Source organism: Candidozyma auris, chromosome 2 (genome assembly GCF_003013715.1).
Source record: "Candidozyma auris chromosome 2, complete sequence".
In the NCBI taxonomy this organism is placed as follows: domain Eukaryota; kingdom Fungi; phylum Ascomycota; class Pichiomycetes; order Serinales; family Metschnikowiaceae; genus Candidozyma; species Candidozyma auris.
Genome location: NC_072813.1, coordinates 1,643,107 through 1,657,288, shown reverse-complemented (window position 1 = coordinate 1,657,288; position 14,182 = coordinate 1,643,107). Strand labels below are relative to the sequence as shown.

Sequence of the window (14,182 nt, the reverse complement as noted above, 5' to 3'; positions counted from 1 at the left end):
CTTAGGTTCGGGTCTTAAATATACCGTGCGAGACGTCGACTATGAGGTCTTCACACCACTTGAGTAATTCGTCCTTTTCTTTAATTTTGGCTTCACGCTGTTTCTCCACTTCATCTAACTCCTCAATGAGATCTCCAATCATCTTGAGTTGAGTCTCTGGAAGTGTACCAATACCCGGTAGAGAGTCGATGATCATACTTATTTGACGTGACTTGAGGATGATGTCAGTAGACAACTCGTTGATTACACTATCAAAAGAAGGCTTTGGTCTGGAAGATGCGCCACTGGCCTCTGAGTTTCCCCCTTGACTCTGTTGCTCAGCGTTTTCTTTTTTTGTTCCCGGTAGAGGAGCGTTTGCTGCCATGTTGATTACCGAGGTCTTGTCCTCATCTAGAGGCGCTAGTTCACCCTGTGTATTGACATAATTGATGGTAGCATTGAATTGAGCAACAAGTTGATCTAGGCAGATCTGCAACTGCGTCAATCGATCAGACATTGCTAGGTAAGTTGAACTGGCTTTACGTTTTCTCGATGTGGGTGTTATATACGCCTGCAGGATCCAACCAATTGGTTGCAAATTCATTTCATAGACATAAAAAAGTCGAATGTTGTTTTCTAAAATCTAAATTGAGCTTCTTTGTCAAACTGTCTATCTGCCTATCATCCAATTCTTCGTTAGTTAGTGAGCTCTCAGTTCAATCACGCACTAGCTAAAACAAAAAGCAGAAACCTTATACCAAACTTTCCATAGGAATTCTTGCTTCTTGGGTATGAGAGACAACCTCAAGGCTTCTGCTTCCTCTTCATCGTCGATGTCAGCTTTGTCGCTGGTGATGTCAGCCTCTTCTGCAGAGCGCCAATGGGTCTTCTTCCATATTTTCCAGAATCCAAACAAGCACATGAAGAATACAGGAGCAAAGTATGATGTGAACAAGTTTGCAACAGAAAATTGACCAGGAAAGAAGATCCAAAACCCATTGAAGAAAAGAACAAGTGCGTTGAGAAACGCTGCCCAGTACGTCACCCAGGGGTATAAAAACCCACTGAGCTTATAGAATTTGGGGTCCTCATGATCACAAGGTTGAGCCCGCGTCGCTTTCTTGAACTTGAAGTAGCACATCCACATCACAGCGTACGTGCATAGCAAACCTGTTGTGGCCAAATTGATAAACCAGTTGAGGACCACAGCAGAAGCCTTAGAGGTAGTCATGTATGACAAGCATCCAATCGACATGGCAAACACAACAGCAACAATTGGGCAGCCGCTTTTTAAGCAGTAGGAGAAGCTCTTGGGAATATAACCTGCCAAGGCTGCTGAGTATGCGCTTCTTGCAGCGCCGTAGGTAAACCCGTTTCCACAGGACCACGCTGATGTCAATACCACAGCATTGACAACGGAGTCGAGGCCATTGACTCCCACTGACTTAATTCCAATGACCCACGGAGAAGCAGCAGCTCCACCTTTACCCGAAGCACTTGCAGCGAGAAGATCTGGGTTATTCGATGCACAAAGAGAGTTGACGAAAAAGATTCCGCCAACGTAAAATAAAAAGATTCGAATGTATGTTCTCTTGGCTGCAGTGGCGATGTTTTTGCGTGGCTGGGAGATTTCCCCAGAAACCATACCCAACATATCTGGGCCACCACAGGAGAAAGCAGCAAAGATCAACACATTCCAGAACCCAAGGAACTTTCCTGTGTTTCCCTCTACAAGGTAAGGCTTGACCAAACCGCCTTCCTTCCAATTGCGAAACCCATAGGCGTCGCCCTTTGGGTTGCCTCCACACATAGTGATGAGTCCAAAGAACATCAACCCAACTATGAGTAGCACTTTTAATATAGACAGACAGAACTCAATCTCTCCATACCAGTTCACGCCGAACACATTGAAAAATAAAACCGAAGCGAGAAAAATCGTCACAAATACGGCAGGTGACAAGTCTGTCCAGTAGCCTGCTACCGAAGCAAAAGCAACTGCCTCAACACAGATGAACATGAGTGTTGTGTATAAATACATCATGGTGACGGCAAAACCCAAGGCTGGATCTAGCCACCTAGCAGCAAAGTGCAAAAATGTCCCACGAACAGGTAGGTATGAGCACATTTCTCCTGTTGCAAGCATCAAGGGCCATATCATTGAGGCAGCCCACAAGAAGAAGCCTAGAAATAGGGAAAGCGAGCCTGAGTTCATAAGCGGTGTTTTTATCCCGACAAAAAGACCAGTGCCGATAGACTGGCCGATAATCATCAACAGGACATGGCGGTTTGTGAGTTTTCTTTTGGTCAGACCAAATTTTTCCACGTCCAAGTGAGCACCGAAATCTTTTGCATCCAGCACTAGGTAGTGACGATCTGAGGAAACCAGACCAGCTTCCACAGAGACTGACAGCTTCATCAGGCTTTTTTTCTCGGTGAAAATCATGTGGAAGAGTGACGGTAAAAGAACGATGGGCTTTATCTATTAATTTATGACTGTGTTACCGCTGTGCTTTGATAATCGAGATACCCTGTGCTTTATATACTGGTACGGGACGAGATTGTTCAGGCAAAGAGGGTAAGGACGAGGAAAAAAGCGAGGAATCAAAATTACCTGGCTTGGCCACGGAATCAGTTCGGAACTCGGGTCAATGTATTCATGTTTAGTGCGATCACATAGTTAGCCTGCTTATCTAGAGCTGTTATCGCCTGCTATTGTCCGCTATAAAACACGAGCGGTAGACAAGGAATACACGAGGTAGCACCGTTCTGATCAAATTCCTTCTTTTTTTTTACCTTAATATTGTTTTGCTAGATTAATTCGAAGTGAGTAAGTCTTCCTCTCAACCTCAGCTGAAATGTGTTCTTTACAGTGCAATAACCATTTGCATTTCTCATGCTTCCTGTCAAAGTGGCTGCGAAAGATAGTGATAACTGTCATTGATTTTCATTAAATGTCTCCGTCAGATATACACGATTTCACGACGAAACAAAAAAGTGGTAAATTCTTACAAACCACATAAACAGTTTTAAAAAAGCAAGCAATTGGAGCCACTCGCAAATACACATTCCGCTGTCCTTACCGCTTTCAATTTGTTATCGATGACAGGATTCCGCCCTGCTCCCTTTTGCCTTACACACAGGCACACATTTACTCCAGGTCGCTAGACCCTCGAAACGTCGCACTTTCACTTTCCCAATCCACCACAGTGCGCCGCACGTGATACAGGTCATCTGATCACTTGCCGTCTACAACACCCCGGGAAATCCCTAGACCCTCCAACAACGACTTTTTCCAGCCATGTCTGTAAACACATGGCAGCCTGACGGCGACGTCACCTCGTGCGTGCTCTGCGACACGAGTTTCACTCTTTTCAACAGGCGTCACCACTGCAGAAAGTGTGGAAGGGTGGTGTGTGGCTCGTGCTCGAGCCAGTCAGTCAAGTGGTTCCAAGGCTCTAGAGTTCTCTCGCCCAATGGCCGTCTGCGGCGAGCAGAGGAGGGAGAGACGTATAGAACGTGCGATGAGTGCGTTGAGGAAATCCAGATGATTCGAAGAGCGCTTTTTGAGTCACCTCCAGAGACGGCTCCTCAGGCTAACGATGAGGTGCAGCCGGTGGAATCAGGTGCCACTCAAAACGTTTCGGTGGCAAGCTCCCGCCAAGAACATACACTGTTAGGGGACCTTGTGGGGTCTGAGAATAACGATGAGAACTTGTGTCCAGTTTGCGGCACCAACCTTTTAAGGGCATATGTGAAGAAGACTCGCCATGAGCATAAGGAGACGTCTCATGCGGAGTACGAACAGTATAAGGAATTTCACATTAGCGACTGCCTAGTGCGCTTTGACTTCAGCGGAGACCACCAGCGGCTTCTGTCGCCCCCTAACGTTCTGCTGTCGTTGGCTAGAAACAGAATGCTAGTGTACCACATCCCCCTCTTCCCCAGCCAGCATATGAGATCATCAACGACAACAGTAGCAGCAGAGATGAAGACACAGGCAAGAGTACAAGTGAAGCCCCTGTAGGCTCGGTCACGTCAGGGACAGAGCTAACAGAAAAGGACGAGGGAGATCCCGAGTGTGTGATCTGCCTCGAGGAACTCCGGTCGGGCGACAAGGTTGGCCGCCTCGAGTGTCTTTGCGTGTTTCATTACAAATGTATCAAAGACTGGTTTAACAAGAAAGGCTATGGCGAGTGCCCTGTTCATTTTCTGCATCACTGACTGATTATGCTTCATGGCATGACGATGATAATAATGGCACACGACGGATAATTTAATATGGCGACACTTTAACTTCACTTCTTTTGGCGCTACATGGCCACGACGGTTTATTGGGTAGCTTTCTATCATGACTTCATTTCTCGGATATATACTATCAATTTAAAGGATCACAGATCATCTCTCCTCTCTATCAGCATCGTCTCTAGACTTCTTTCTTCCCTTCTTATCGTGGAAATCCTTGGTTTGTCTGATTGCTTCGGCTGTAGCTCTGTCAACATGCACATGCAAAGCGTCTAACACATCTCTGGGAGGAGCTGGGTCTTTTGGAAGCTTCTTCTCTAACACAGCTTCAATTCTTAGGTACATTTCCAAGTCGTACTGAGTGACTAAGGAGATCGATTTACCTGAACATCCAGCACGAGCAGTTCTTCCCACTCTGTGAATATAGGCTTTGGAGTCTGTAGGAATGTCGTAATTGATCACAACGTCAACAGCCGGTATATCCAACCCTCTAGCAGCAACATCAGTAGCGACCAAAATATTTGCCTTCTTACCCTTGAACTTATTCAAAGCACCCAATCTTTGAGCTTGTGTGAGTTGACCATGTAAGGGAACGGCAGAGAAGCCCAAGATACGTGCTAGTAGAGCAGTTCTCTGAGAGTGAGCACACGTCCTTGTAAAGATGATTATCAGCTTTCCCATGAACTCATTGAGCAAATGGATTAGATAGGTGTTCTTGTAGCCATCACTTACAAGCATCATCAGCTGAACCAAGTTGTCTGCGGTTTGGTATTTGGATGAAACAGCAATTCTTACTGGATTTCTGAGGGAAGCTCTTTGCAACTTTTCAATCTTCCCCGTCATGGTGGCCGAAAACAAGTAGGTGTTCCTTTCTCTGGGTATCACTCTTAATATCTTGTCGAGTTCAGGCCCAAAATCAAGGTCCAATAATCTATCGGCCTCATCCATGACCAAGTATCGGAGTTTTCTCAACGAGAAGCCCTTAGTATTCTCCAAATGATCAACAATTCTACCAGGCGTTGCAACAATGATATGAGGCTTTCTCATCAAATCACGAGCCTGATCCATCATATCCATGCCTCCGACAACACAGCATGTTCGAACACCCATGGCGGCTCCAAGCTGATCAAATGTATCTTTGATCTGGTATGCCAACTCTCTTGTAGGAGCCAATACAAGACCATAATAAGGCATTTGATCGTGCCAAAGCGCCTGCAAAATGGGGATAGCAAAAGCAGCCGTTTTTCCTGAACCAGTCACTGCGAGACCAATGATATCCTTTCCTTCTAAAGCGTGAGGAATGGCTTCGGCTTGAATTGGCGTCGGTTTGGTAAATTTCATATTCTGAATAGACTCAAGAAGCTCTGGAATAAGCTTGAGCTCGCTAAATGTCTCGAACTTCTTGCTGCCATCGGATACAGACACCTCTGTTGCCTCGGGCTTGATGGAAGAATCTGTGTCGGCACTGGCTTGTTTCTTTTGTAGTAGTTTCTGCTTCAAAGCGTTTTCTTTGATTTTCTCTGCCAAAGCCAACGCATCCTTTGTTCTCGAAGGAAACTTTTCCTTCTTTCTGTTGGGGTTTGCCTTAATCGCCATTTGTGTGTCTGTAGTCGTTGTTGCACCTTTTTTAGAAGAAGAGCATCGCTACTTTTCCCATGAGTGGACTGCACCCAGCACCCCATACATACAAAGTTAGGACCCCATCGCGATGGGTAAAGTGATTTTCACCACTACTGCCATCGACAGACATTAATTTATCATGGCCAAAAGAAGATCAAAGAGAAGAACTCACCAGCCGCCTTCTCCGGAGGAGTTGGCCAAGATCCCCAAATCAATGGTGCTTTCTCTCGGCACATCCCTAAAAAATCATGCTCTCACACAGCTTGTAAAGGACTTCAGATTTGTCATGCAACCACACACAGCCATCAGCTTACGAGAAAGAAAGGCCAACAAACTCAAGGATTTCATGGTAATTTCTGGGCCTTTGGGTGTATCTGATCTTTTTGTTTTCAAGCAGTCTGAGTCCTCGGGAAATGTTTCCTTGAGGCTTGGGAAGATGCCCAAGGGCCCTTGTCTTCAGTTCAAAGTGAACTCGTATGCATTAATGAAAGATGTAAAGAGAATATTGAAGCGCCCGAAATCTGTGGGAAGAGACTCTGCTGCTTTCCGTGAACCTCCATTGCTTGTTATGAATGGATTCAAGAAGGTCGCCGATGCAGAGAACCACGAGAAGTTGATGATCACGATCTTTCAGAACCTCTTTCCACCAATTCAACCACAGACCACAAAGGTCAACACCATCAAGAGAGTGCTTCTCATCAGTAAAAAAGAGGATGGCGAGATCGAATTGAGACACTATGCCATCGACACAAAGCTAGTAGAAGAGAGCAGGAATATCAAGAAGCTTATCGATTCGCATCAGACACATAAGAAACTTCCGATCATGACAAAAGCACAAGACATTTCTGACTTAGTGTTGGACCCTTACTCTGTTGGCGGTCAAACGTCTGACAGTGAGATCGAGGACGACGCTGTGGTGGAAGTAAAGAACGAACAGAGTAACATAATCCGCAAAAAGGCTGGAATTTCAGCTAATGCAGACCCTTCGGAGGGTGTCACCAGAAAGAGGGCCATAAAACTCACAGAATTGGGACCAAGACTCAGCATGAATCTTGTAAAGATCGAAGATGCCATGATCGGCGGCAAGACAATATATCACTCAAGAATCACCAAGAGTAAGAGTGAAATCGCAGAGATGGAGAAGAGACATCAGAAGAGGAAACAGGAGAAAGCAGAGCGCAGGAAAGAGCAAATGGCCAATGTCGAAGCCAAAAAGGCTAAAAAGGAAGCTAAGAAGGCAAGGAAGTTGGCAAGGAAGAATGGAGAAACTGACGGTGGTGAAGCCAGTGACGAAGGTGAAGAAAGTGCCTCCGAAAATGAGCCAGAAATCAACCCTAGCGATTACGAAAATGACAGTGATTTATTCAGTGAATAAAACCGTGAAATCAATAAATGCATGCAAAGGTACTATTTAAGCGGCAACCGTCCAACTAGGACGATAGGGATTCAATCCTACTGATCAATTCCAGCATTTCACGCCGTAGATTGACCATCTCCACAATATTTTCAAGAGACTTTTCGAACGAGTCTTGCGCCGTAGATAAGGATCGAGGCACAATGACGCCAAATTGAAGAATAGGGTCTCGCAACAAGGGCACGCTCGTTTCCTTTGTTTCCCTCTTATCCTTCTCCAGCACCTCCGTCTTCTTTCCGTTGTTCTCAATGCTATTCTTTTTTCTGTTCAGAAGTTGAATATCTGGATCCTCACTTGAACTTTCGCCATTGCCAGGGTGCTTCTCCGTTTTCTTCCTTTGCTTCTCTTCCAATAGCCTATCTCGAAGGCTCAATTTATCCTTAGCGAAGATGACCTCTTTACATGCGACGTAGGGCCGTTTGTCGAGGTTGTCAACGTTATACCTCTTAGAACCATGGCAGTAGTTGGCTCTGGCAAAATCAAGCATACCCGCTTCAAAATTAGGACTTAACTTGTCATTGACAAGTTTCTCGTACTGATCAAGAAGCTCGAGAAGCCTCTCAACGGCCTCGTCACCTTCAGAAGCCGTCATGGTGAAGATACTCAGTAGTAGCTTTCAGTATACAGATGCGCACTGTAAGTTGTCGGATGGAAGGCAAAGAGAGATAGATACAGAGAGGAGGAAAAGATATAAAGACTTTTGAATTCTTCAGTGAGAGTAGTCTGCTTGGAGAGCTTCGTTGGCATTTTTTAGTCTCGCTGCTGAATTCGTTTTGTTTTGGGAGAATGTGTAGCGGTTTCTACGGTTTGCAACCACTCAAACGTCGTATAGTCATAACTAACTAACCCATGATCTGCGTCAAGCTTACTATAGATGGCATAGGCACAAATCTAATTTCTAACAGGTACAAGCAAACGTAGGTTGCATCGGGCGGAAGAACCACTACCAACACCTGGTGCATCCCTCTTACATTTTGTACAACCTCTTCAAATGAAGGAACTCTTGCCGTGGGATGACCCAGCCAAAAGAGGCTTTGTCGGTTGGCGTCGAGTTGATCCAAGCATTTTCCCGCTTCGACCTTTGTTTGCCCTGAAGCTCACCGTGCTTCCAGAGACTGTGGATGAGCTCTTCTTCGCCGAGTTGCCTTCCTTCAACAGAGTGGCCCAAGTACACCACTTCCGCAAGATCATGAAGAATGTTTGCTGTAAGTCCCCACACATCGTAGATCTTCACTTGCAGCTCCTCGTCAACCCTAGACCCGAGAGCACCCCACTTAGATAAGTTCTTTTTCTTCTTCACGTATCGTCTCGTGGGCGACAGCGGCGGCGTTTGAGCTCTCTTTGCCTCATCATCTGCCGATTCCTCCTCCGATGCAGAAATGTCTTTGAACTCTTGTAGCCACGAAGCTTCGCCCAGCTTTGTTTGAGGAAATGTGTAAGACCTCAAGTGCCATGGGATACCAGCCCATTTCACCAAGTAGTGGGTTCTTTCGAGCGCCTCCTGGGCTGCTTCCTCCACAGCTGGGTATAAAAAGTCTCGAAGAGGGCAGCTAAAGATCGAGGAGCTCTCTCCCGGGTTCACCTTGAGCTTTAGGTTTTCCAAGAGCTCCTCTTTGTCGCTGCCATTATTCTTAAATTTCATGAACCCAATGCACGGTTTAACAGAAGACATGGTCCTCAGCAAGTAGCAAGGCAACTCATTCACATGTTCGATAGTGAAGCCGTAGTTTTTCGCAAGATACTCATTATCCTCACTGAGCCCAATCTCTTCACTCATTTCTCTTCTCGATACCTGCCATGGCAGCTCCAACCCTGTATCCGCTTTGCCTCCGGGTAGCGATATATGCCCTGGAAACGTTCTGAGCCTTGAAGATCGCTTGGTTAGCACCACCCGAAGCTCGCCCAAATGTCCAACGAAAAGAAGGATGAATACCAGCGCTCTTCGTGCAATTGGGAGCTTGTGCCACACGGACACCTGGCCCAGTAGGTAGTTCTGTGTCTTGTACGACCTTAGGTTGGCTAATAAGTCTTGGTCGGCCATGAAGTGTAGAAGAAGTGGAGGGTGTTTTGGCTGAAGTATATGCATGTGGAGGATGAGTCCACGTGAAACTCACATGGTGAAGATTGCGTCATGTTATTCGTCAACAGCGTTGGCTTGAATTTTGCACTGCAGTGTTTAATTTTGTAGATGGCACTCTTGCAGTGATCTCAGGAAAGGCATCTTCCACCAAGTATCCAATAATGTTGAGTATTGTAGCAAGGATACATGGTTGTATTGCAGGACTTATCTGCACATACTCCTTTGGCCATAAATACTGCATAAGTATCGTAGTAGTATCCGACCAGCTATCAACGCTTCAAGCCAGGGTCGCAGGGATCAGTAGAATTACGAAGTTTATAAACGCTTACGATTAAGCTCAGTAATCTGGAATTGGCCCGAATTCGAAGTCTGAAGGGTTTTCGGCTCAAAATTTTCTCTTGAACATGACCATGAGAAGCTCAGGTGTCACCCCATTGTGAAGCCTCGGAAGCGACTTTTTAAAACCGTTGAATCATACCTCCAAGATAGGAAACCTTCGCAGTTCTCTTCGTACTTTCAATGTAGAAGGACTGCTCCTAATGAGACTACTGCTCCTTTAGGTGCCCTTGACGATGTTGCTTAATAGTCTAAAATTCATCAATCTACAATTATAGTTCTCTATAAATATACTCTTTAAACTCTAATGTACAAATTGCAGATGCAAACTAGAAAAGACTACTTAACAGTCCTGCTCCAAAAGCACTGGCCATTCGTTGATGTCAGCGTTCTCGTAGATAACGTTGTAAGTAGCCTCAAACAATGGGAACTCGGCCTGCAAGTCGTAGTTGACCAACAACTCATGCACCTCCTTGGCAGTGATGATACCCTGGGAGGACTGGCCATTGAGCAACTTCTTCTCGGCTTCCCATGCGTCAACCTTGTTCTCAATCATGTAACGAGCGACCTTGACATTTCTACCACCAGAGCATGTGGTGATCAAGTCAGCAACACCAGCAGACTCTTGAGTGAATGTGCTTGGGTTTGGTGGAGACAAGCCCTTGATGTGAAACTTCTCCCAATAGGAAGAGAAACGAATGGTTTCCGAAAGACCAATTCTCATGATGGCAGACTTGGCGTTGTCACCCCAACCGGCACCTTCGACGAAACCAGCAGCGCAGGCAACGACGTTCTTCAAAGCTCCAGCAATAGAGGCACCAATAACGTCCTTGATCACTCTCACGTGGAAGTATGTTCTGTGGAAAGCCTCCTTCAAGACAAACTCGTCAATGTCCTTACCTTCACCACGGAAGTCGTCTGGGACATTATAAGCGATTGAGGTCTCAGACCATCTGCCTCTAGCAACCTCGTTGGCAATGTTAGCACCAGAGAGGACACCACAGTAGATGCCCAAGGTGTCGGTGATGGACTGCGACAACAATTTGCAGCCATTAGCGTCAACCTCCAAGCCCTTGAGACAAGAAATGGCTCTGGCGGTTGGCTTCACCTTACCAATCAACTGTTTGCAAGTCTTTGGAAGGAACTGGTGAGGAATGTTGAACACCAAGAGGTCGGCGTCCTCGACAGTGGCCACAACGTCAGGGTTGGCCACGAGGTTCTCGGGCAACTTGACGCCAGGCAAGTACTTGACGTTCTCGTGCTCGGTGTTGATGATTTCCGTCAACTTCTTACCCTCGATTTCTTCCTCAAACACCCACATGTTCACCTGTTTTTCAAAAATTTCAGGCTTTTCAGCAGTGTTCTCGGCGACAAGCTTGGCGACAGCTGTGCCCCAGTTGCCGGAGCCGATAATGCAAACTCTAAATGGTTGTGGGATAGGGTATGGGAGAGTCATGGTAGTATTGATTGAGATAATTTTTTGAAATACTTGGTAGGATAAGTTCCCTCTTTTATATCTCTGGCAGGGAGGAAAAAAAGAAACGGGGAGGACGGATAAACCCAGCGAGGTATTCTGCAGGACCCAAGGTGCCGATGGCTTGAGCAATGTGCCATTACATCACGAGAAGATGGACATGAAGTAACCAGTCAAGAGGCGATTAGCCTAGTGCGCGCGGGCCTAGCCCGAAACCCCCGCTATCAAATCTAAGCAACATAGTGGTGTCCGCAAGTTGGGTAAAAGGAGGTCATTTTCGGACTTTTGGGCCGGTCGAGAAAGTCCGAAAAAATATCCGTTGATCCGATAGAGGCTGACATTTAACGCCGAATGATAGCGACAAAAAACGAAAACTTCATTTCCAAAAGTGCAACTGTGCTCTGGCCGTGGCCCCTGTAGTGGCCAGCACGATTACGTTGACGTTGACGACGGTAGGGCGAGGTCGACCAGTCAGAGGTTGGAAAAAGAAAAGGACGGCCTGCATGTACTGCGGACAGCTCTATTTTTTTTTCAGGCTTTCCTTTTTTCATTGCGTAGTACGAGCAAATCTCTCTCTTTAGTCCATGCAGGGAGGACCCATGAAACAGTAACACCGAAATCACCACTGATTGCCTATGAAATCAAGAAAAGGAAAGTTAGCTTAGGCCCCAAAAGGAGTCTCGGAATTAGGCCCCGTTTTCCCGGTGTTTAGGGCGTTTTTCTGTGGAATTCCCCCCACTGGCTTAACCCTCCTTGATCGGACCGTTGGCAGCCGTGTATGTAGGAAAGGCTATCAGCGTTCCTTTTGGCACCTCGTTCCAGATGAGGTATTTTGGGTAGACCTTCATTTGGCAACGAGCATTCCTGTGAATTTGCCTAGAAGCATGTAAAACAGTGGAATTGGCCAACATTTCACACGTTATTGTGTCAGGTTGACAGACAGTGAGATCGTCTGGTGGTGGACCATGCATATTGCATCAACGAAAAAAAATCAAGAAGCCATGTGACTCCAAAAAACACAGGAGGTGTCTTTTGTACGATGCTAGACACATAGCTATTTTTTTTTTTTTATCTCTTCCTTTTGCCTTGCTAATTTTGCTTGCAATTATTGCCTTCCAAGATTCGCTGGGCCCTAGGCTTGGTATTTGCGCATTCAAGCACATACTCTATACCGCAGGAAAGGCTGTAATGCGAATTTTGCCAGGCCCGGTTTAGGAGTTGGCGACACAGAGTCAATGGAGGCTTTGCCCGAGATTAGAGAATATGAAGAGAAGTCTTCAATTTTACTCTGAATACCCATCAAACGTGAATCCTATGCTTTTAGCGCACAAGTGCTCCGCCAAGGGAAAAGCATCGTACGAGCACGTCGACGCCCGTTTGAGGCGATGAGATGTATCATTCTCCTCACAGTGGGCTGCTGATATCGACAGACCAAAGTGCGCTCTGTCGCCCAGCCATGAACAGACTCACCACATCCTATAAACTCTAAGTTGGTGAACATAAGCAACCTTGATTCAAAAGTAGACTTCTGTCAGCTTCAACCATCTAGTAAAAATCTTCAATGGTAATCATCATCATGGCGATAGTCATCGTAGACTTCCTGCCAGTGGGGCTCCAATATGCTGTTCCCGCTGCTGCTGCCGCCTTGGGAGAGTGGTGTCTGGTTCTGAAGCCTGCTGGGGTCCGTTAGCCACGACTCGTCCTCCATCCACTGGTTTCCCGTAACTTGCCCACCGCTTATGATTCTCGCCGCTTGTAAAGCCGTCAAGTTGTCAGGGAGCTGGCCATCCTTTATGTGGGCCAATGGGTCAGGTAAATGGCTGCGAACACTTTCTGACTCCTTGGTGATTTGTGGTGGAGGAACGCTCATATTTTGAGCGTTCAAATTTGCTGGTGCTGGGATTGTCTCGTGGGGCCTTTCGTGGTAGTCGGGGTCTTTCTCGTACTTTAGCGGGTCGCTTAGGTTGTTCCTGATATCCTGTCCCGTTTCTGTTTCAACAAGCTTGTCGCCCTCTTTCGAGAGCTCGACCTTTCTATCGGAGATTGAGTTCATGAGCTTTAGGAAATTCAGCTGCTCAAACTTAGACGTTGTTTCTTCTGACTTCATGTTGTTCTCGTTCCTCATGGAGTGCCTCACTGCCTTGGCAGCCTCGACAAATTGCTCCTTGTCGATCTCACTAATCAGTGCTTCTTCAGACTGCTGCTCTTCCATCGCCAACTCCTTCTCGAGCTGCTCAAAGTGAGAGTCGAGAATTTCACTGTTTTCAAGCAAATCCGCCTCCACTTGGGCCTTCTCTGTCTGAGGTTGGTTCAGCGTCTGAAAACTTTGGCCCATCTGGCCCATTTGGCCCATGTACCCCATCTGTGGCCTAAATGCTGTGTTGGCCATATTGTGTTGAAGCTGTGGTTGTTGCTGCTGCATACTTTGCCTATTCATCAGGTTCATGAACTGCTGGTGCCAGTCGGACTTTCCCTGCTGGGCATGAGCAGCAGCAGCAGCAGCAGCAGGCAGCTGGTGTCGATTTTCCAAGGACAAACCATTAAAGTCCTGAATCCACTGGTTTTGCTGGTGTTGATGTTGTTGAGGGCGGTGTTGAGCATGAGGGTTGATGGGTCCTGCCCCGGCAAACTGATCTTGGAAAGTTGCCCCTGGTCCAGCTCGGCCACTGAAGTTCTGAAATTCCTGGTTGAGTGAGGCATCGAATCCAGGCTGGTTTTTGAAACTTGGCCTACTTTGTTGGGGAAAACTTTTGTTCACGGTCCCGTGCTGAAGAGAGGTGTCTCTCTGAGCATGCTTAGAAAGCTGGGAAAGCGCACTCGAGGGTCCACAGCTAGCGTCCATAATAAATATGTTAATAGATTTTTGTTGAAGATAAGTAGTATTTTGTGTGTTATTTGTTGAAAAGCGGTTGCTTGAGTTTGGAAAAGATGGATGAACATGATCCGAGGAAGTGTACAGTTAAAGATTGTGGGGGATCCTGGAGTATGTGCAGGAAATCAGTAATCATATGGAAAGCCAATCTGGGGAAGGGGATTT

The 14,182-nt window shown here is 46.4% G+C and overlaps 9 protein-coding genes across 9 annotated transcripts; 2 read left to right on the top strand and 7 right to left on the bottom strand. All coding sequences in view use genetic code 12, as the record gives it.

Annotated features, from left to right (window-relative positions):
• Nucleotide 1: 1 nt before the first annotated feature.
• On the bottom strand, nt 2–496 carry MED21 (Med21p; the record flags this gene model as incomplete). The annotated part of the gene is made up of 1 exon (XM_029035742.1): nt 2–496. One exon carries the CDS (start codon nt 494–496, stop codon nt 2–4), a length of 495 nt encoding a protein of 164 aa, XP_028890984.1.
• Nucleotides 497–706: 210 nt separating this feature from the next.
• On the bottom strand, nt 707–2,422 carry CJI96_0002224 (uncharacterized protein; the record flags this gene model as incomplete). Its single annotated transcript, XM_029035741.2, has 1 exon — nt 707–2,422. The coding sequence occupies one exon, from the start codon at nt 2,420–2,422 to the stop codon at nt 707–709; it is 1,716 nt and encodes a 571-aa protein (XP_028890983.2).
• Nucleotides 2,423–3,277: 855 nt separating this feature from the next.
• Nucleotides 3,278–4,003, top strand: CJI96_0002223 (phosphatidylinositol-3-phosphate-binding ubiquitin-protein ligase; the record flags this gene model as incomplete). The annotated part of the gene is made up of 1 exon (XM_029035740.2): nt 3,278–4,003. The coding sequence occupies one exon, from the start codon at nt 3,278–3,280 to the stop codon at nt 4,001–4,003; it is 726 nt and encodes a 241-aa protein (XP_028890982.2).
• Nucleotides 4,004–4,374: 371 nt separating this feature from the next.
• CJI96_0002222 (RNA-dependent ATPase RRP3) lies at nt 4,375–5,817 on the bottom strand (the record flags this gene model as incomplete). Its single annotated transcript, XM_029035739.2, has 1 exon — nt 4,375–5,817. The coding sequence occupies one exon, from the start codon at nt 5,815–5,817 to the stop codon at nt 4,375–4,377; it is 1,443 nt and encodes a 480-aa protein (XP_028890981.2).
• Nucleotides 5,818–5,980: 163 nt separating this feature from the next.
• SSF1 (rRNA-binding ribosome biosynthesis protein) lies at nt 5,981–7,216 on the top strand (the record flags this gene model as incomplete). The annotated part of the gene is made up of 1 exon (XM_029035738.2): nt 5,981–7,216. One exon carries the CDS (start codon nt 5,981–5,983, stop codon nt 7,214–7,216), a length of 1,236 nt encoding a protein of 411 aa, XP_028890980.2.
• A 55-nt stretch (nt 7,217–7,271) lies between these two features.
• VMA22 (Vma22p) lies at nt 7,272–7,847 on the bottom strand (the record flags this gene model as incomplete). The annotated part of the gene is made up of 1 exon (XM_029035737.2): nt 7,272–7,847. One exon carries the CDS (start codon nt 7,845–7,847, stop codon nt 7,272–7,274), a length of 576 nt encoding a protein of 191 aa, XP_028890979.2.
• A 375-nt stretch (nt 7,848–8,222) lies between these two features.
• On the bottom strand, nt 8,223–9,296 carry PCD1 (8-oxo-dGTP diphosphatase; the record flags this gene model as incomplete). The annotated part of the gene is made up of 1 exon (XM_029035736.2): nt 8,223–9,296. One exon carries the CDS (start codon nt 9,294–9,296, stop codon nt 8,223–8,225), a length of 1,074 nt encoding a protein of 357 aa, XP_028890978.2.
• A 718-nt stretch (nt 9,297–10,014) lies between these two features.
• Nucleotides 10,015–11,127, bottom strand: GPD2 (Gpd2p; the record flags this gene model as incomplete). Its single annotated transcript, XM_029035735.2, has 1 exon — nt 10,015–11,127. One exon carries the CDS (start codon nt 11,125–11,127, stop codon nt 10,015–10,017), a length of 1,113 nt encoding a protein of 370 aa, XP_028890977.2.
• Nucleotides 11,128–12,703: 1,576 nt separating this feature from the next.
• CJI96_0002217 (uncharacterized protein) lies at nt 12,704–13,987 on the bottom strand (the record flags this gene model as incomplete). The annotated part of the gene is made up of 1 exon (XM_029035734.2): nt 12,704–13,987. The coding sequence occupies one exon, from the start codon at nt 13,985–13,987 to the stop codon at nt 12,704–12,706; it is 1,284 nt and encodes a 427-aa protein (XP_028890976.2).
• Nucleotides 13,988–14,182: the final 195 nt, after the last annotated feature.